The 22,337-nt window shown below is 40.8% G+C and overlaps 2 protein-coding genes across 8 annotated transcripts in view; one reads left to right on the forward strand and one right to left on the reverse strand.

Moving 5' to 3' along the window:
* Positions 1-5,523: 5,523 nt before the first annotated feature.
* LOC129018676 (myosin regulatory light chain 12A) lies at positions 5,524-14,290 on the reverse strand. Of its 3 annotated transcripts, none has more exons than XM_054460369.2 (4): positions 14,178-14,290; positions 8,333-8,528; positions 7,704-7,865; positions 5,524-6,014 (listed from the first exon to the last, which is right to left on the reverse strand). In XM_054460369.2, the coding sequence occupies exons 2-4, from the start codon at positions 8,511-8,513 to the stop codon at positions 5,842-5,844; spliced, it is 516 nt and encodes a 171-aa protein (XP_054316344.1). In that variant the 5' UTR covers positions 8,514-8,528; positions 14,178-14,290; the 3' UTR covers positions 5,524-5,841. The 3 variants fall into 3 exon arrangements, with proteins under 3 accessions (XP_054316344.1, XP_054316343.1, XP_054316342.1); XM_054460368.2 differs by lacking the exon at positions 14,178-14,290 and adding an exon at positions 13,854-13,990; XM_054460367.2 differs by lacking the exon at positions 14,178-14,290 and adding an exon at positions 9,431-9,565.
* A 51-nt stretch (positions 14,291-14,341) lies between these two features.
* MYOM1 (myomesin 1) overlaps positions 14,342-22,337 on the forward strand; it is a 183,136-nt gene continuing 175,140 nt past the window's right edge. For all 5 annotated transcript variants that reach the window (XM_063653453.1, XM_054460362.2, XM_054460363.2 and 2 more), the window contains exon 1: positions 14,342-15,731. The gene's annotated coding sequence lies outside the window, so the exon portion shown is untranslated. The remainder of the gene's footprint in view (positions 15,732-22,337) is intronic.

Raw genomic sequence — 22,337 nt, forward strand, 5'->3', positions numbered from 1 at the left:
GCGATCCGCCTAGGATTTGGGGTCCCTTGGCGCCGAACCCTGAGTTGCCAGATTTAGCAAGTAAAAGTACAGTTCTTCTAAATTTGAATTTCAGACAAGACAGGTTTTAGGGTTCGTCTCATGTAATGTTGAGAAGGTGAGGGCGGCGCCTGGATGGATTCTTCTCCGTTCCAGAATCCCTTTCTCTTTTCAAACCGCATTCCAGCCTGAGTTAAATTTTTTAACCTACTCCTCTCTGCTTACCCTCATAAGGTTTACGGCCGTATCAGGCTACGGCCACAGCCTACGGCTGTTTCATTCCCCTTTTAGCCACAAGAAAGTTTTATTCGAACTACTTGCTTTCCTTTATCAAGAAAATGGCAACGCACACACATACATGCACACACAAATAAAAACACAAAGCTACGTTTTTCAGGTTTTGTTCTACATCGTGTTTGTGGCTGTGTTCTTCAGGATATTTTCCCTCACCTTGAGGTAATCTAGCATTACTTCATCTAGCATTACTAAAATAGCATTACTTCAGGATGGTGGAGGATCGGCAATCTAATAGCAAATCTTTATTGAACTCTTCTTACTGCCTTAACATGTGCCGGATGCTGAGAGATGAATTCAAAGCCTCTTAAGGAGCTTATATTCTAGAAATCTTTGATCAGAAATTCCTAGAAGAGAGGGACCTTGTGTTCAGCACTCTATAGCAGTTCTTAAACAGTAGCACGCATAATAACAGGGCTTTTAAAAACATTTTTGAGCCTCAAAACCGGGTATTAGGATTCAGTGAGTAAGGGGTGGAGGATAATTCGAATTCCTGGTAAGTACACATGATGCTGATGGGGTGGTCGTCATCCCAGCAGCACAGCTCTAAATGCAGTTCATAACTGTGTGTATTTTCTCAATAGTGTTAGAAAAGCAATTGCTGAAAAGTCACACCTGTTTCTACAATATTTACTCTTTCCCTTAACTGTAGTCTAGGTTTTGCTTCGATCGTCTAAATAATTTAAAAAAAAATAAGTTTCTAGAATTCTGCTGTCCAATACAATCATCACTAACCATATGTGGCTAAACTTAAATTCAGTTCCTCAGTTGTATTTGATACGTTTTATTTTTAGAGATGGAGTCACCCTATGTTGCCTAACCTGGAATGCAATGGCTATCACAGGCGTGATCATAATGCACTACAACCTGGAACTCCTGGGCTCGAGCGATCCTCTCACCTGAGCCTCCCAAGTAGTTGGGACTACAGGCGAGAGACACTGCACCAGTGCATCTGGCAGTATTAGACACTTTTTTTTTTTTTTTTTTTTTGAGACAGAGTCTTGCTCTGTCGCCCAGGCTGGAGTGCAGTGGCTTGATCTCGGCTCACTGCAACCTCTGCCTCCCAGGTTCATGCGATTCTTCTGCCTTAGCCTCCTGAGTAGCAGGGACTGCAGGCGTGTGCCACGATGCCCAGCTAATTTTTGTATTTTTAGTAGAGACAGGGTTTCACCATGTTAGCCAGGATGGTCTCAATCTCTTGTCCCTGTGATCTGCCTGCCTGGGCCTCCAAAAGTGCTGGGATTACGGGCATGAGCCACCGCGCCTGGCCAGTATTAGACACATTTTAAGTGCTCAATAGCCACATGTGGTTAGTGTCCTTATTGTGTGATACAGAGAGCATTTCCATAATTACAGAAGCTTCTATTTGACAGCACTATTCTTAAGAAATAATTCTAAGGTATACTGTTCTCTCTAGATGCAAAAGAAAAGCCTATAATAGGCTTTTTTAATCATTAATAAAAATTTATTCACTAATAAAAATAGCTGGATAGCTAAATATCTATCATTGGGAAATTGTTAATTACAGCATACCCATGTCAAAGATAACTGAAGTTAAGAATGGTTGAAAAAGCAGTATACTCAAAACAATGGTGGCTATGCCAAAACATGAGATAAATTTAAATAGTAAACGAAAAAACAAGTTGTAAACTCATTACAACTCTAAAATGTATGTGGATAAATATTGGAGAAAAGTCACAATTCCTGTTATTTGAGCAGACACAGAGAAATCTAGACTAAAAAGATATAGGGACTTGGAAGATAGAAGAGCAAGTGGAAATGATACGAATAAGCAGCACTGGGAAAACTGGGCATTTCTTCAATGTGGGATTAGCTACTACGATCCCTTTATGGACAGAAAAGATAAACTGTACCCGTGAAGAGGACCTAATTCGACACACACAAGTCTGGCATATTGGACCTGCTCAGGAAATCAAAAGTAAACTATTTCAGTATCCACTAGTACCAAACTAACAGGCATTTGTTTGCATAGTCTTATAAAATCTTCCTAACAACCAGTTAATGAAATTCCACTTTGAAATCCATCCACTTTTCTAAGGGCAATCCTACATGTGGTCTAGGGTCTGTCACTTCCTAGCTCTTAGACATGATCCATTTTGTTTCACTAATTGTTCCCTCCTAGTTTGTCGTCTTCTACTCTGCCTACAAACAGGCTTGAATTTAAAGATATGCCCTTTGCCCCTTCTCACTGGCCCACTCGTAAACAGAGTAACTACTATTTGGAGCATTTTGCCTTTCATGCTTCTAATTTTCAGAATAAACTTGGATGGCATTGGCCATTTTACATATGAGGAAACTGGCAATTAAGAACACAAAGCTAGTCAAATAAGCAGGTGCAATTCACTTAAGTATGGCTCCAAATCCATGCTGCTCTTAATCACACAAATGCTGCTTTATATACTATGTTCCTAATATGAACTAACAGCATTATTTCTATTTTATAAATGAATAAATCGGCTAAGGGACTTTAAATAACTTACTTAAGGTTATAGAGCCATGACGTAGCAACAAACGGGCATTAAGCGTAGTTCTGCCTGACCCCACACCTAGACATTATTCACTATCCTGTGTTGCATTATGGATTCTGCACTCAAAACTCTTAATAACTCTAGCAAACATGACTAACAACTTGTCAAATCTGGGGAGGGGGTCTCATTTAAACCTTCCCATACTCCACTTTTCTGTGGTGGACACTACTAACCTTAGTCTTGAAATTAACTAGGTTTCCATAAGACTGTTTTTGCGGCTCTATTTACCTCTCCAAACTCTGATCATTTTTTATCTGATCCTCAAGTCTACCTCTTAAACCTCTTGCTGTCCTTCCTCTTTTCACTTTGTAGCAAATGGTTTCCTTTCCTTCTCAATTTGCTTTTACTTGTCTCTTATGCTCAGGACTTCCTCCTTTCTTTCCCAGGAGCATTCAATTCCTGCTCTCATCAAGTCATAGATTCTTTCATCAAATAAAATTTGGGGCCTGGAATCCAAATGACCATATCATATGCAGGTAGATAAGGATGCCACCCCCATTAGGCTGGTTTTGTCCCTTTTTTTTTTTTCTAAGACAGGGTCTCGCTGTCACCCCAGGCTGGAGTACAGTGGCACAATCAGCTCACTCCAGCCTCAAACTCCTGGGCTCAAGCAATCCTTCCACCTTAGCTTCCAGAGTAGCTGGGACTATAGGCATCCACCACCATGTCCGGCTAATTTTTATTTTTTAATTATTATGTAGAGATGGGGTTTTGCTTTGTTGCCCAGGCTGATGTCAAACTTCTGGCTTCAAGCAGTCTTCCTACTTCGACCTTCCAAAGTGCTGGGATTACAGATGTGAGCCAACATGCCTAGCCAGATCTTTTGAAATGGTTTGTTTCAAGTATGACTTTCATCATGGAAACTTTTGAGACTGATTTTTCAGTCAAACACACCATTGAAATGGATGCTTTTACCTTTCTGTTGGTAATCATTCTTGTTTAAGCAAAGAATGCTACTACTAAATTAGGAGAATTATTTCATTCAGGGTACATCATTGTTCTTAATCCAAGTTGGTTCTTTGAGCAGTTAACTGAAAGGGAAACAGGGCCCCTGCAAGAGATCCTTTTAGTAGTACCTTGTTTTTCATATAGTGGAAACAATGCTATCTGTTCTTCACTAGAGATTTAACAAAGCATATGATAATTTTTTCTCTTGACATGGAAATTCAATTCAAAAAACAAGATTTTAGCACCATGGTCATAGCCTGGAAAAAGTATTTTGGCTTAACCAGTGAATAAAATTCAGAAACAAAAGACAAAGAATGAAGGCAGGTTCTAAGATTCTAATGTTGAAGAGGGCAAGGACTAGCTTTGACTAGTCCTATTCCTATAGCGTTGGCCTTCCCAGGTTACAGGATCTAGCTGATCTATCTTATTGGCTGCAAAGGCCTGCTGCCCAGAAGGCTTTTAGTAATTGTTTACTGAATGAGGTAATGGTTTCGTCCAAGGAGAGTCATATTAATCGTAGCATAAAACTTAAAGTTATTACAGTAATTGTCAATTGCTCATCTTCATAGGCTAATTGTCAACTCTTTTCAACCAAATTTTTCTCCATTTCAAATCTTTTAAAACTCATGAATCTTTGAGAGTCAGAGTTTTGGGCTGGGCATGGTTGCTCACACCTGTAATCCCAGCACTTTAGGAGGCAGAGGTGGGAAGATCACTTGAGTACAGGAGTTTGAGACCAGCCTAGGCAACATAATGAGACCTTGTCTCTACAACAAATTAAGAAATTAGCCAGGCATGGTGGTGCATGCCTGTAGTCCCAACTACTCAGGTGGCTGTGGATCACTTGAGCCCAGGAGGTCAAGGCTGCAGTGAGCTGTGATCGTTCCATTGCACTCCAGCCTGTGTGATAGAGCGAGAGACCCTGTCTGGAAAAAAAAGAGAATCTTGAAGCCCTTTGAGAGTCAGATTTTTAAAGCTGAAAAAGAACGAAACTGTCTGCCACTCCCTGATTAACTATGAAACAGTTCTGCATTTCTGCAAATAGCAGAAGTTATTTTTAGGACTGAAATAATGACCTCACTTTCCCAGGCATGTAGGTTCAGCTGTTTTGATTGTGGGAAGGTCAGGAATGTCCAAAACTCATACATGGACTCGTGGTGAATCTCTGCATAAACAAATATCTTTCAATACACATTGCTGTGTTAAAGAAAAACTACATATAATAAAGAAATACTGCATATTTCCAGCACTTTAAAACGTAACGTAAAAATCTCTCTTTGGTAGCATTCCACAAAACCTTTAAGCCAAAATGGTTTTTAAAAATATGACAAATTGAAATTATACTCAGTGACCTGGTCTAATTTTAAATGACCAAAAATTACAAAAGTTTAAATAAAGTGGAAATGTTGGCAGGTATGTCAACTTAAGGACTTAAAGCTATGGAAACTATCATATATATGCAAATTCTACAGGAAATTATTTTAAGAATTGGAAGACAAAGTGCAGAAAATCTGATTAGGGCAGTTAAAATTGGATATACTTGGGAGGAGGAGGAATGGATAGTAAAGGAGATAGGATTGTTAGGAAAACTGGAGGAAGAGAAAGCTAACAACCGTATCATTTTCTAGGATTTCTCTCATCTACCCTTCTTTGGGAGATACGACTAAAACCAACAAAAGCCAAATTTGGTAAATAAGAAGTTTAAACAAGTAAGTATTTTATCATAAAGTTTAATTATGATTCAGAAAAAATCGAGTGAATAACTTTCTCTGAAAAAATATATTGACTCTGTATAGACCACAGTTATTGGGGGGGAAGGGCTGGTAGGTTAAATTACCCTATTTTCTATTCTGAAAATGATATTAATAGAAAGTCCCGTTTCCAGTCTGATTATAAAGATACATATGCCCAAAATGGCTGAGAATAAATACAACAGGAAATGCAAAAGCTGTAAAGCTAAGGGCATGCAAGAGGAAATCTCAGAATACCCAAAGTGGCAACAAGGAACGTTTGGCTGGAATTTGAAGTTATTTCAGTCATCTTTGTCTTTTGCTCCATGTTTCAGGATGCGTGTGAACTCGATGTAATTGAAATTCCCCTTTTTATCAATAGGTGCTTCTCTGTACAGCTCATCCACTTCCTCATCCGTAAACCGATCCCCCATGGTTGTCAGCAGCTCTCTCAAGTAATCTTCCTGAATGGTGCCTGGAGAATAAAGAACAAGGGATCAGAATACATACTATCCTGAGGGTTAATTACAAAGAATATCTATACTTGACTAAGCATGTTCTGTATGTTACAAACTATAAACATGCAAATATATGAACTGCAGGGTGTCCACCTACTTAAAACAGCCTCAGCAGAGAAGTGCCTAGAAAAATGCCTAGCTGCTTAGCAGCATTGCTCTGCTCTATCATTTGCTCTATCATTCTGCCTCCATATTCAGCTTCTGATCTCTTGATAAGAGAGACTAAACCTATGCCTAAACAAAGTAATAAAAAGTATGGTTAAAGAATCTAAGCCTTACGGTTCCTTAAAGTGGCATGAATGGTCACATCTTATTCTACAAGCAAATAACATTTACCTGCCAGGCTAAAATCAACACTACATCATACACATCAATAAAGTGGTACAGTGGAAAGAATACTGGAAACTTGAGGCCCAGTTTTAACAAGCTATTTTATTTCACGCATTTCATTTTATCCCTGACTTTGGTTTTCTCAGATGTAAAATGAGATTTTTACTGTTTACAAATCCAATTATTGTAATAAATATGGCCAGTCCCAGCACATGCAAAAACATGGAATAAATATTTGAGCACTAACTATGTGGCAGGCACTGTGCTAGGCAGTGGGGATGTGCAGTGGTAAGCTGAAAGGTGTGTGCTCTTTACTTTGGGAATTTGATACCAGGATTCTCATAAAACCTGCCTGCCTACAAGAATCTGATGTCACCCGATTTATTTTCTGGTATTGGCATTTTTAAGATTTCCCAAATAACCGGCATGCACATGTGGGGAGCCTTGAAAGTCACAGACCATGCTTCCATCAGCAGGCCCTGGCAACCACCCAGTATTTAAACTCGTCCCACTAATGGAGGCAACCAAAGATTGTGCCTTCCTTCACTAAACACACTTGGCTACGCCATGTTGAGTTGGGAATCATGGAAAATATTCCCTCATTATGTTTTCTCTTACACTTCTGCCAAAGGATCAGGCGCCTATATAGTTAACATTTTGTTTTTTTGAGAGTTAACTCTATGCCACACAGTATGCTAAGTACTTCATGTACATCTCACTTCTTCATTTAATTCTCACAACCACCCTAGGTAGGTAATACTGCTCATTTTACAAATAAGAAAACAGAGGCTTAGAGAAAGTTAAGCAACTTGCCCCAAATTATACAGCTATTATGTGGAAGAGGAATTTGAAGCCAGATAGTCTAATTTCAGACCCTGAGTTCTACTGAGTGTATTTTAAAATAAAGGTTAGATGTCAGATTTAAACAATTTGAGAGCTGACAGATACCTGGTAAACACACACAGGATTGTAGTGGTGCAATGGCCTATAACAATTTATACTTCATCAAGATTATTCTGGTAAAAGTTTTTTATTCAATACATATTTACTGAGAGCCTAACCCTTGTGGAGTTAACATGCTAGGAAAGGGGTAATATAAGTTTCCCAAAGAGGTTTCAAATACAACCTATTCATTGTAAACTACTACTTAGGGCAGAAGCAGCAAAGTGAGTGACAAACATGCCAAGAGAACTCTGTCTAAAAAAATAGGTGTAGTACAAACCTGAGGGTGTTATCATATTTTAAGTTACTGTATATTTTAGTTACCATAACTAAAAATTAAATCACTTTGTAATTAAAGGTTACCTCTCACTTACCAGTTGCTTCTTCATCAAAGCAAGCAAAGGCATTTCTGATGACATCTTCAGGATCTGTGCCATTTAACTTCTCACCAAACATGGTGAGGAACATGGTGAAATTGATGGGGCCTGGAGCTTCATTCATCATGGCATCTAGATACTCATCAGTTGGATTCTTCCCTAAATTTTTAAAAGCGGTCATAATTTTAATTACATTACAATACATATCAACTATTAATGACAGTAAACATTTTGGTAAGAAAGATTATCATTCATACAGTTTACTGTTTGCACTCATGACAGCAATACTATTTGGGGGGAAAGTTTTCTTAATGAATAGGGCCTATTAAAGAGTCTGGAGAGTATATGATAGTCCACTGGAATGTCAGAAGGAATAATACTGCTTCCATAATCAAGATCAGTGTTTTTATACACACACACACACACACACACACACGAACCCCAACCCAATCCTAAGACAGGGTCAGGAATCTGCTGGTGGTCTGGTGGGAAACACTGTTCCACACTTTACTCAAACCTTAGTAGACTCATTAGACAGGCTTACAGAGCTTTAAGACTCATGAAAGCAACATGAAAGGCACTGTGGAAATTCTATCCAATAGATTAATATTTAAACTGAGCATTACCCAATGAAGCAAGCATATCATGCAAATCTTCCTTGTCGATGAAACCATCTCTGTTCTGATCAATCATGTTGAAGGCCTCTTTGAACTCCTGAATCTGTGACTGGTCAAACATAGCAAACACATTGGATGTTGCACGCTGAGGGCGCTTCTTGGTCTTGGTCTTTGTTCTTTTGCTCGACATGGTGGTGGTTAAATCCTAATTAAGAAAGGAAATACAATAAAAAACAGATCAACATCTAAGATTACTTAAGTTTCAATCAAAACAATGATTAACAAAAGTACACAGAAACAACTTCCTGATATGTTTGAGCTACTCAGAAATGTGTCTTTAGAAGACACATCTCAACAAGATTACATATGTCCCATACTGCTATATAGCTAACAACAGCTGATAACCAAATCTGCTGATTTGATAACAATAAAAAACCAAGAAGCAAAAAAAAAAAACTAGGTACCTAGGAAACTCCCAAGTTCTATACTTCAGCAGTATGGGGGTGCTGAGGGATACTAATTCATCTTCAGTAGGTCCCCCCTTTGCAGCCGTAGCCTAAACTGGCTGTTCCATAGTATGGTGGACAGAAAGGGGAGGAATAGTAAGAATGACTAACTGATGAAACAGGTCTTCATCTCCTAATCTCTATCGACAAATATTGTTCTTTCACTTTCAACTAACATTTTTTATTGTACCCTCACCTCTAGGCAAAAGTAGTTCAAGAAAACTATTTGTTGAAAGCCTAACAGTAAAGTATAAAAAAAACTGAAGGGAATTCATCTATAGTTTTTATAGACATTGCACTCTATCCAAACCAGTTTCTTGCATTACAGCCACACTAAATCACTGGAAGTATCTAAGATCTCTAAACAGAAATCAGAGCACAAGCTTTTAAAATAATTTTACAAGTTTTAGAAAACATCTTAAAGGTAGAAACTACCTTTGCTCTCTTATCTAAATTTACCTCAGTAAAATTTAAGTTAAAATTAAAAACAATGTCTAATAATACCTAAAATAAAAAGGCAATTTTCCTTTCAATACTAAAAACAAAAATTTGTTTCAAGTTAAAAATACCATAGTCATCAGACAATAAAATTCTACCGTACCATCCTTCAGAGTTGCAGTGAAGATGGTAGTCTGCAAAACCGCTCAGCATCAAAAGACACTGCATTGAGTTATATTCTTCCAAGCAGGTCTAAAATAGGCACTACTGATTTCACTCTGACCAGGATAACAATTTTAAAGCTTACGTTCTGAAAACAACACTTAGCTATGATCTGGCAAAACACTATGCCATTGCTCTAAAAATAAGTCTGTGGACTGCAAAGAATGAACCACCTAGATCTCAGCACTCCAAAGTGACCCTAAGAATGTGTTTCCGATGTGTTTAGAAAGTAATTTCTTACATTCTTTCCTTGATTATAACCACATCGTCCAGACTAAATACAATTATGGAATGATTAGAAAAGCTCTGCCTCAAATTTTTTAAAGCTAAATCTGTTTTCAGATTTTAATAGGAAATTCCACAAAGGATAGTCACAAATTCCAGCCCATCCAATATAGCACTGTATGGCAACTGGAATATATTGTTGAAAAGATATATCCTACACAGCACAGAAGTTATAATATATGCTGCTCCCAAATTTCCTAGAATTCTTTAATCAACTTTTAGGATACTGCCTTTCATGATTTAAACCATTCATAAATGCGTATTTTCATTCTGTAACACCTTTGGGGGTAGTAAATTCCATTCATATCTAAACTACATGGGGATGTACTTTCCTCGTCTGTTATAAATGCTGTCTTTAAAAACTACAAAGAGTTATAGAGTATATTATTTCTCCATCTCTTAAATGTACTCAAGGACTTGGAGCAAGAGGTTGAAACCCAATGAGTGACACGTTTACCAGTCCATATCGCTTTAATATTTTAGGCATGTCATGCCTTTACAAGCCAAAGCACATCTTTAAAAATAGTCTGTTTTGTGTGACAACATTGTCTTTCCCTAATGATGCAGAAATGTCAGCTATTTTAAGAACAAAGAAACTGATGAGGTCAAACGGCTGACACATCTGATTTTTTAATCTATTATATAAAATCTCATATTACTAAATTTACGAGGGTCCTCTAGACACCTTTTCAAAATGCTTAGTTTTGGTTGTAAAGTAGTATGTTTTCTGAATTCTGATGTATTTCCTATTCTTTTAATCATGCACTTTTTTGAATTTGTAAATGTATTACAAAACAGATTTTTAAAGTAAAAAAGCTTTTTTTTCTTTTTTTTTTTTTTGGTCAGCACTGACAATGGCCTCATTGAAGCTCTTCTTCAGCACATTCAATACTTAATCTTATCAATTTTATTATGAAGTTAATTACACTAATATGTATCAAACGTCATATTATGTTGAATACTAGCTAAGAGTTAAGAAATGTAAGGCATGTGTCCTATCTTCAAGGAGCTTAATATAGTTGGGGAGGCAACTATAAAGAAATGAGATGATTGGTTCAACTTATGAAATGAGTCATAGTTTTCATTCCAGAAGTATGACTCTAAACTTAAAACAATGTGTGACAATAATGAAAAATAATTCCTAACATGGTACATAATTATCAAATACTGTGAGTTTAGAAAAGATGTTTCTGAGTAATTAAGGGATTGGGGAGGAGGAAGACCTTGAAAAACCCAGTGTGGGATCATTTAGAAGCTACAAGGCATTGTTAGAATGAAGAGATTCCGGTGTTACCCTTAATTCTAACAAATTAAGGTAGTTAATTCTACCAAAAACTGATAGTGTAATGTTGAGCAAGTTACTACCTAGGCCTTTGCTCTTTCAAGGAGGCTGGATTCTGATCTATGAGTTATTTTCCACCAGAAACCTTTCAGCGATAGGGAGTTTGGCTTCACAGTCACTGTTCCAAAATACAGAAACTGTGGGGTTTTTTCTCTACCAAATTAAAAGTGTGGGGGGAATAAATAATGGTGGAGGGAGTCAAATCAGGAACAGTGCTATGATCTCAAGGAGCAGATCATTTCTGATATTGTCAGGGTCCTCTTTGCTATGATTCTAGTTTGCTGTTCATTTTACTTTCCTTCAAACAATTGACTGTCACTCTTCATGTAATAAGCCTTCAGCAAATGCACAACTCTCATCGAAGTTTAGAAAACTAGGGTATACCTCTTAATCTAAAAAAGTTGAAATTGTTATTATTATTATACTTTAAGTTTTAGGGTACATGTGCACAACGTGCAGGTTAGTTACATATGTACACATGTGCCATGTTGGTGTGCTGCACCCATTAACCCGTCATTTAACATGAGGTATATCTCCTAATGCTATCCCTCCCCTCTACCCCCTGAAATTGCTTTTTACAAAAAGCAAGCTAGGGTAAAATAAATTGAAAAGATTTCATGTCAATGTAATTATTCTTTAGGATGCAAAGATCGCCAGGTAAGGACCCGAGGTTTCCAAATTACGAAGCTCCTCAATCATAAAGTCGAGTCTTTATTTATTTATTTATTTTTATTTATTTATTTATTTTTGAGACCGAGTCTTGCTCTGTCGCCCAGGCTGGAGTGCAGTGGCGCCATCTCAATCTCCACCTCCAGGGTTCAAGCAATTCTCTGCCTCAGCCTCTGGAGTAGCTGGGATTACAGGCGCCCACCACCATGCCCGGCTAATTTTTGTATTTTTAGTAGAGACGGGGTTTCACCACCTTGGGCAGGCTGGTCTTGAACTCCTGACCTCGTGATCCATCTGCCTCGGCCTCCCAAAGTGCTGAGATTACAGGCGTGAGCCACCACATCCAGCCCGAGTCTTTATTTTTGAGGGATTACGTGAAAGATCTTTGCTGTGAAGGAGTATCTGTTGTACGAAACTGGAAAGAGAGACTTACAGAACAGGCTTCTACAAAATATGAGGATTTCAGATGGATGAGAAAGTGGATGAAGGGCAGTCAGGAGACTGAGTTTACAGATCTAAAGGAGCATAACCTTTTTTTAAGTCAGGCGAGGTGAGCGCTGGTGGCAATGAATCTGGTTTTTACTTTGTGTTTTAGCTCAGAATCATTATGGGCTGTAACAAAAGAGATACACAACATGATTAAGGAAAATGTTAGACTAGATTAATAGGTGGGAGAAATAGAAGAGATTCTCAAAGTGGCTTTCCCTACACACCAAAGGGCACCAGAAGAGTTGTCAGAATCTCTAGAAACTATGTTCACTTATAAAATGGGACTCATCCATACCAATATATAGAGTTCTGTGGTTATAATCCTAGCATTTACAAAGTTTATAATCCAGCATTTACAAAGTGGCAATAAATGTGAAATAACCTAGAAACTTTTTCTACAAAACGAACACTCAAATTGATAATATTCTGAGAAATATCAGATATTCTTCAAGAAAAAACTACCATCTTACAAAACACTGCGTAGTGTGATAGCACCTAGTATTTGGTGGGTTTTCTAAACCCTGACCAAATATACCGCCTCATTTAATCAATGCACTTAAAAAAAAACCTAAGTATAACTTAATTTCTGGTGCTAACCACAATTTTTAAAAGGTGTATTTCAAGTTGGTGTTTCCGTTCCAAGTAAACCAAGTTTCATTTTTTATGCAAACTTCCGGTTGAAGGTAGGATTCGTTCTCTTGGACTGCCACACCCAAAAGTTCTCACCACTGGACAAAGACAAGCTGTGAGGGCTGACTTGCCAGTAAAGCCTCGCTTTTGAAAATAAAGTGCTTTTCTGACTACCGTTTATTACAGCCCTTCCAGAACATGAAACGAATACCAATCATTTTAAGAAATATTCGCTTTATTCGCCTTTAAATATAAAACTTTTTGCACTTAAGTTAAAATCTCTGCTAAATCTATATGTCTCTCAAGAACTGATAGATACATTCATGTACCTACTAAACTACTTTAAAAAGAAAACACTTCCATGGCGAATTGAATTAGCCCAAACTTTCCCCTCAAATGGGACAAGGTATTACATTTTGGAGTTTTTCTTTGAGCCACAAACTAAACTCCAGACTTCTCTGTCCAAAATTTCATCGCTTAAAGAAAAAAAGTTCTAATTACAGGAGCGGATACTGAGCTGAAGAACTTCCCAATTTGAGTTGGTTATTCCTACTAAACGTAGCTACACAGCTGCAACAACAGCTGCAGCAGGGGGACAATGGGCTACGTTTTCTGCGCAAATCCTCTTGAATCGGGCAAGTTGACGTTAGAAACTAAAATAGTCCCGGAGTCAGCTCTGCAGGGGTCGGGTTTCGCGGGACCGGCAGTCGCCCAAGCTCAAGGCGCCAGTGGGCGAAGCCACATTTCCAGAGTTCCAAGTTTGGGCACAGGAGCGAAGTTCGGGTTTGGGCCACTCCAAGCCATGGCCTCGGATCCCAGAACCGGGAACCTGGCTGGCACACCTGCCCAGGTGCGCTACCGGCGCCAGGAGCCCCGCCGCCCTCCAGCTGCCCCGCGGAGACGGGTCCCTGGGATGGGTCTCTCGCGCCCGAACGCGAGCGCCACTCACCCGGCACAGCTACGAGAATCCGAGCACCTCTGCGAGCCCCTCGCTGCCGCTATCACACCACCCAGCTACCTACAGATCCGCTAAAAACCACCGCTTCCGGCCTCTGCTTAGCAAGCCGGAAGGAAGCCCGGTCACCTTTCTTGGCCCGCAGAGAGTGGGCCTGACTTCACGGAGGGGCTGCAGAGAGGGAAGTCGTCACTGTGGTCAGCGGGCGCGGTATTCACCAAGTGCATGAGAAGGAAGTGTAAAGTGGGCGACCTAGAATATAGAGCAATATATAATGGTTCTCTGGGTCCTGTTACTGAGTTTCCGTCTTTTTTGTACCTGTTGTTGCAGTGTTAAATCTTCTTCCCCCCTATCATTTCCGCAGATGGTTGCGTCCGTCCTGTGGCTTTGCCTGGCCGCACATTCCAGGGCACGGGGAAGGGCGGGGCCCCTCGGCCCAAGTCCTTGTAGGGAAATCGAGGAGAGGGCTGCGGGCCCACGTGACTGACCCTCGCCCCGCCCCGAGGCCGGGATCCAGCCTCTGGGCGGTAGTGCGCCTGCGCTTGACGCCCCGCGCTGGTTCCGGGTTTCCGCCTGAGGGCTACCGAGCGGTGCGCGTATCCCGAGAGCGGACCTTGATGCTAGCTCTGTGTGCAGTGTAATTTTATGAAGAGTCCTGCCCCCTCCATACAGGAGGAAACGTGTGTCCCTGGGGCCCTCAGCCAAGCGTCCACTATCTTTCTGGCCCAGCTGGATTTCATAGGTCACAAGTGGCTGGCGACTTCCTCTTGAAAAACATTTGCCGTCGTTTTTCCCTGGCAGAGCCCCTTTGACCCTGGCTAACAAGGACAGCCTGACTTGGATCCCACTAGGCAGGAAGGAAGGCGACTCTTCCTCGCACCTCTTGCTACGATTAGGACTTGCGGCTTGGTGAAAACAGGAATCAAAACTTGGGCCTATTTCTCCTGAGTTCTGCTTGCCTAGAACAATTCGTAACAATGAATCTTATTAAAAAGAGAAAGTCATCCCCGACTTTATCTTTTTCCGCCCAGAATCCGATAAGGAAGACTTGTTCTGGTCCCCTCAGCTCTCTGACCTCATCTACCAGAGGAGTGAGTGGGATCCTCTAACACTCCAGCCGTCATCCCAGCACTAGGGGACAGTGACCAGTGTGGCTCCCGTGGCCAGAACCCTTCTGAAGTTTGGGTTGCCCTGTGGTCTTCGCCTTCAAAGCAGGCCGTCACTTGAATCCTTCTGGAATTTACAGAAATCCTTCTGGAATTTACAGAATCCTTCTGGAATTTACAGTGTTACTGTAAACGCTACGGAATAGTATCTTCTAAGTATTAGTAGCTTCTTTCTTGAGGGATCTCGGGAACGTTCCGTGTATTAACCACTAACATATTCCAAAGTTAACTTCTTGGTAAAGTCACTGGGGAAAAAAATAATTGCTCCAGTTCCACAGGTGATTGAAACAAACGTGATTTGTTTCCCAAACTTCCTTGATGGTAAAGAATTACTTGGGGTACTAATTAAAAATAAAAATAATTGCGTCATTTCCAACCTACTAAATCAGAGTCTTTAAGGGCAGGTCCTGGGAAGCCATCCATGTAATGGGGGTCCTAAGTGGGCTCTTATCGGCGAGGGCGGGGACTCGGCGAGAGGGCTGGCAGCGACGGGACAATCCCCAGACGGCTGCGCGGATGCGTTTGTTCCTGGAGCTTGCGAGCACTTGCAATGCACGGACACTTCCACAGGGTGGTGGCCTGCCACCACGAGAGCACCGGCTCCGCCAACGTCCTCTCCAGAGAACACTTTAGAGCAGAAGGAAACGGACAGTTCAGTCTTCCCCTCAGCTTGAAGGCAGCATTCTTTTGCTTCTCTTTGAGTCAGGTAATTGTCTTGTCTTCCTTCCACTCAGTCAGCAGGTATTAAACAGCAACCGCATTGCCAAGCACTGTGGTGGGGGCTGTGGCTTATGCTTTCTGGAACAGAACATGGTTGTTGCTATCTTGGGGATGGGGGCGGGGGGAATAGAAAGAATGCGGAGTTAGCGGAGTATCAGGGAACAAGGGTGGAACAGATATAATAATTACAGTACAGTTAGTTAGGGCCTATTGAAGGAGCACAAACAAAGAATAAACTTGTCTGGGAACTAGTGGAAGGTGTCCCCCAGGAGATGTTAAAGAGCTGATTCTAGAATTAATTCAGTGGGGAAAGAAAAGGAGAGAGAGATGCCAGGCAGAGGGAGCAGCATGCCTGATTGTCTGGAGGTGATCGGAGGGCCTGGCTGATTGAAGATGAACAGGAATTTTGTAGTCTGTGTTCATTCATTCATTTATTCATTCCACAACTATGGATTTAAAAACGGTTAGTCAACCAATGTGGAAAAATAGCATCTCGATAAAATGTTCTTCAAATGTCCACCTCGTATTTTGATATTCAGTTTTCATGACTGGACCCACCATCAAAGGCCTCTGACTCTTTCTGATATTTCTATCCTTTGGACCCTCTGGGAGATCTTTGCCTCCACGTGATAATCTTCTTCTCACGTTTTTACTAAAAGTTTGGAGACTTGAATTCTGCTCCAAATAGAGTGAAACAGGGTCTTGCTCTATTGCCCAGGCTGGAGTGCTGTGCTCGATCACAGCTCACTGCAGCCTCCGTCTCCCAGGCTCAAGCCATCCTCCCTCAATCTTTTGACCAATACTCATAGTAAGAAATTTATTTCACTAAGAAATACTTGACTACCTATAATGTTTTTCAAAGATTTCTATTCTATTCTTTTCAATTCTGTTATTAGTCTGCTTTAGCTGCCATACAAAATACTACACACTGGGCGGCTTAAACAACAGAAATTTATTTCTCATACTTCTGGAGGCTGGGAAGTCCAAGATCAAAGTGCTGGCCAATTCGATTGAAGGCCCTCATCCTGACTTGCAGATAGTCAGTCACCTTCTCCCTGTGTTCTCATGTGGCAGAGAGATCTCGCTCTCTTCCTGTTATTTTTTTTTCTTTAAAAAAATTTTTTTTTGTATTTTTATTTTTTTACTTTTATTTACTTATTTTTTTGAGATGGGGTCTCGCTCTGTCGCCCAGGCTGGAGTGCAGTGGCATGATCTCAGCTCACTGCAATGTCTGCCTCCTAGGTTCAAGCGATTCTTGTGCCTCAGCCTCCGGAGTAGCTGGGATTACAGGCATGTGCCACCACGCCTGGCTAATTTTTTTTTTTTTTTTTTTTTTTTGTATTTTAGTAGAGACAGGGTTTTACCATGTTGGCCAGGCAGGTTGCCAACTCCTGACCTCAGGTGATCTACCCGCCTCAGCCTCCCAAAGTGCTTGGATTACAGGCATGAGACGCCACACCTGGCCTCTTTTTTTGTACTTTTAGTAGAGACAGAGTTTCGCCATGTTGGCCAGGCTGGTCTCAAACTCCTGACCTCAAGTGATCTGCCCGCCTGTGCCTCCCAAATGGCTGGGATCTCTTCCTCTTCTTATGAGCCTTCAGTGTTAATGGAATTAGGGCCAACCGTTATGACTTCATTTAACCTTGATTATATTTTAATTATATCTCCAGATATAGTCACACTGGGGGTTAGGCCTTCAACATACAAATTTGGTAGGGAGGGGACACACAATTCAGTCCATAGCAAATTCTATGTCATTTAATTTTTAAAATACCTCTCAAGGCCCACTAAATGTGAGCTTATGATCCACTATTGCAGTGGTTCTCAATAGTGGAGGAGTGGTGGTTGGGTTTTGCCCTGAAGGAACATTTGGCGATGTCTGGAGAGACAGTTTTGCTTTTCACAAACGGGACAGATACTGCATCTAGTGGGGAGAAGCCAGGGATGCTGCTAAATATCCTACTATGCATAGGATGACCCTTGACAACAGAACATTATTCAGCCCAAAAAGTCAGTAGTGCTTAGGTTGAGAAAACCCAGCACTAATCATTTGGAAACTCAATATTTATAGTAATCAATTATTTTGGGAGTACTGTAATTTCTACAAGGTCACTATCCATTGCTCCTGCCTCTGAGTAAGGTGGTGTTTTTTTTCCCCAAGTGAGATCTAAAGAGAGAAAAAAATGGAATGAACAGTTATTATTATCTGTGCCTGTTATGTGCTAGGTATTCTATATGAACATTTCTAATATATAATTCTTACGACAACCCTGTGAGATAGATATTATTACGTCCATTTCATTGATTGGGACACAAGCTCAAATACTTGAATGATCCGCACAAGTTTCCCAAAAGGCAATGAAAGAACCTGGGTTATAAATCCTGTCTCTGATTGTCCGGGGGTAGAATAGAAAGGAAAACAGTAAATATGTGGATATTTATCCACATATCTCTAACTCCTAATACAATGCCTAATATCCACAGGTGCCGGTAAATACATGGTAACTGGTCAATTGTTCAAGTGCACATAGCTAGTAAGTGGCCCAGCCCGAAGCCCATATTTTATTTTACTATACTGTGCTTTCTCCTTTGTTCCAAAGTAGGAAAATTTTGTTACCCAAACAACAGCAAGGAAGCATAGCAGAATGGATCCTTGGTATTTACAACCTAAGTCAATGATTTTATATGGATCACTTGCAATTTTTATAGCATGTAAGAAACTATTGAATGTTAAGAGACATGGCTTACATTCTGGTTTTGCCTGCATACATGGAATTCTAATTCTTCATACATGAAATATGTATGATGTAACAATTAGCATTAATCCTTTAATTCAGGAAAACAGTAGGAGGAGCTCCTTTCTTTTAAACGAATAAGTGTTTACCTAAATCTGTATAATAATTAATTTTAGAGCACCAAAACTACAAATAATATATTACAAAGATATAGAAGATTCTACATATATAAAGAATTGCTTTTTAAAAAACTTTAGTCAGAATTATCATTAAAGTCAGAGATGATAAATGAGATAAAAAATTATGTGAAATTGAATAAAGGGTATTTGGGGATACTTATTACTTCCATACTAGAAAATTTGAAAAAATAAGTTAAATGGATACATGCTTAGAAAAATTAAAATACTAAATGAGACGTAAGAACAGAGAATGTGAATAAAGCAAACAAAAAAAGGAATAAGGATTATATAGATAATAAATTATCTGGCTGTATTAGTCTGTTTTCATTCTGCTGATAAAGACACACCCGAGGTCAGGCGCAGAGGCTCACGCCTGTAATCCCAGCACTTTGGGAGGCCAAAGTGACTGGATCGCTTGAGGTCAGGAGTTCGAGACTAGCCTGGCCAATATGGTGAAACCCCATCTCTACTAAAAATACAAAAATTAGCTGGGCGTGGTGGTGCGTGCCTGTAATTCCAGCTACTCGGGAGGCTGAGGTTGGAGAATCACTTGAACCTGAGAGGCGGAGGTTGCAGTGAGCCGAGATCATGCCACTGCCCTCAAGCCTGGGCTACAGAGCAAGACTCCATCTCAGAAAAGAAAAAAAGACATACCTGAGACTGGGTAATTTACAAAAGAGAGAGGTTTAATGGACTTACAGTTCCATGTGGCTGGGGAGGCTTAACAAACATTGCGGAAGATGAAAGTCATGTCTCACATGGTGGCAGATGAGAAGAGCTTATGCAGGGAAACTCTCCTTTTTAAAGCCATCAGATCTCATGAGACTTATTAACTATCATGAGAATTGCACGGGAAAGAACTGCCCCCATGATTCAATTACCTCCCACTGGGTCCCTCCCACAACACGTGGGAATTTAAGATGAGATTTGGTTGGGGACACAGAGCCAAACTGTATCATTCTACTCTGGCCCCTCCTAAATCTCATGTCCTCACTTTTCAAAACCAATCATGCCTTCCCAACAGCCCCCCAACGTGTTATTTCAGCATTAACTCAGAAGTCCATAGTCCAAAATCTCATCTGAGTCAAGGCAAGTCCCTTGCACCTATGAACCTATAAAATTAAAAGCAAGTTAGTTACTTCCTAGATACAAGGAGGGTACAGGCATTGGGTAAATATAGCCATTCCAAATAGGAGAAATTGGCCAAAACAAAGGGACTACAGGCTCCAAGCAAGTCCAAAATCTAGCAGGGCAGTCAAATCTTAAAGCTCCAAAATGATCTCCTTTGTCTCACATCCAGGTCACACTGATGTAAGAGGTGGGTTCCCATGGTTTGGGGCAGCTCTGCTCCTGTGGCTTTGCAGGGTACAGCCTCCCTCCTGGCTGCTTTCCCAGGCTGACGCTGAGTGTCTGTTGCTTTCCAGGCACACAGTGCAAGCTGTTGGTGGATCCACCACTCTGGGGTCTGGAGGACAGTAGACCTCTTCTCACAGCTCCACTGAGTGGGGCCCCAGTAGGGAGTCTGTGTTGGGTCTCCCACCCCACATTTCCCTTCTGCACTGCCCTAGCAGAGGTTCTCCATGAGGGCCTCGCCCCTGCAGCAAATTTCTGCTTGGGCATCCAGGTGTTTCCATACAACCTCTGAAATCTAGATGGAGTTTCCCAAACCCCAATTTTTGACTTCTGTGCACTGCAGGCTCAACACCATGTGGAAGCTGCTAAGGCCTGGGTCTTGCACCCTTTGAGGCCACAGCCTGAGCTGTACCTTGGCCCTTTTCAGCCATGGCTGGAGCAGCTGGGATGCAGGGCACCAAGTCCCTAGGCTGCCTGCAGCATAGGGACCCTGGACCTGGCCCATTAAACCACTTTTTCCTCCTTGGCCTCCAGTCCTGTGATGGGAGGGGCTGCCATGAAGACCTCTGAGATGCCCTGGAAACATTTTCCCCATTGTCTTGGGATTAACATTCACCTCCTCGTTACTTATTCACATTTCTGCAGCCGGCTTAAATTTCTCCTCAGAAAATGGAATTTACTTTTCTATTGCATTTTCAGGCTGCAAATTTTCCGGACTTTCATGCTCTGCTTCCCTTACAAAACTGAATGTCTTTAACAACACCCAAGTCATCTCCTGAATTCTTTGCTCCTTAGAAATTTCTTCTGCCAGATACCCTAAATCATCTCTCTCAAGTTCAAAGTTCCACAAATCTCTATGGCAGGGGCAAAATGTCACCAGTCTCTTTGCTAAAACATAGCAAGAGTCACCTTTATTCCAGTTCCCAACAAGTTCCTCATCTCCATCTGAGACCACCTCAACCTGGATTTCATTGTCCCTGTCAGTATCAGCATTTTGGGCAAAGCCATTCAACTAGTCTCTAGGAAGTTCCAGACTTTTCCACATTTTCCTCTCTTCTTCTGAGCCCTCCAAACTGTTCCAGCCTCTGTGTGTTACCTAGTTACAAAGTCACTTCCACATTTTTGGGTATCTTTTCAGCAGCGCCCCACTCTACTGGTACCAATTTGCTGTGTTAATCTATTTTCATGCTACTGATAAAGACATACCTGATACTGGGCAATTTAAAAAAGCATGAGGTTTAATGGACTTACAGTTCCATGTGGCTGAGGAGGCCTCACAATTATGGCAGAAGATGAAAGGCATGTCTTACATGGCAGCAGACAAGAGAAGAAAAACTTGTGCAGGGAAACTCTCCTTTTTAAAACCATCAGATCTTGTCAGACTTATTCACTATCATGAGAACAGCACGGGAAAGACCTGCCCCCATGATTCAATTACCTCCCACCAGATCCCTCCCACAACATGTGGGAATTCAAGATGAGATGTGGGTGGGGACACAGCCAAACCATATCACTGGCTCTGATAGTTAACTGGAGAAATGCTGTTTCAATTGTTAAAAGACAAAGATTCGATATCTAAGCTGTTTTGAAGTATATAGCCTAACATAGTGATACTATAATAGTTTGTTAATGAATGAATGTACTGATCAAATTACATTTACTAAATTAATCTTATGACACAAATATTATTTTTGAATCCTCGAAATAAAACTAATACCTAAAACAAAAATTATAGTTGATGCTTACTTTAGCCAGTCTTTTAGTTTCCTCATCTGTAAAAGGGCATAATAATAGTGCCCACTTTATTCAGTGGTTGTGAGGATAAGGCACAATAATCCATGTAAATTTCTTAGGGAGAAATTTACTACTCTAATTAATATATGAATTCTTTGTCCACTTGAGTGTGGGAAACAAGCTAAGTGGTTGCACTTTAAATTAATGACCACAGACTTCAAGTGGGCCCTCGATGTCCACAACATTTCTCTAGTCTTTTCATGCTCCTCTCTATCTTTTTTTTTTTTTTTTTTTTTTGAGACAAGGTGTTGCTGTGTCACCCAGGCCAGAGTGCAGTGGTACCATCATGGCTCACTGCAGCCTTGGCCTCCTAAGGGTCAATCGGTCCTCCCACCTCAGCTTCCTGAGTAGCTGGGACTACAGGTGTGCACCACTACACCTGGCTAATTTTTGTATTATTTGTAGAGACAGGATTTCTCCACGTTGCTCAGGCTTGGTCTTGAACTCCTGAGCTCAAGCTGTCTGCCTGCCTTGGCCTCAAAAGTGTTGAGATTACAGGCATGAGCCACCATCCCCCGGCCCATGCTCTTG

Source organism: Pongo pygmaeus, chromosome 17, assembly GCF_028885625.2.
Source record: "Pongo pygmaeus isolate AG05252 chromosome 17, NHGRI_mPonPyg2-v2.0_pri, whole genome shotgun sequence".
In the NCBI taxonomy this organism is placed as follows: domain Eukaryota; kingdom Metazoa; phylum Chordata; class Mammalia; order Primates; family Hominidae; genus Pongo; species Pongo pygmaeus.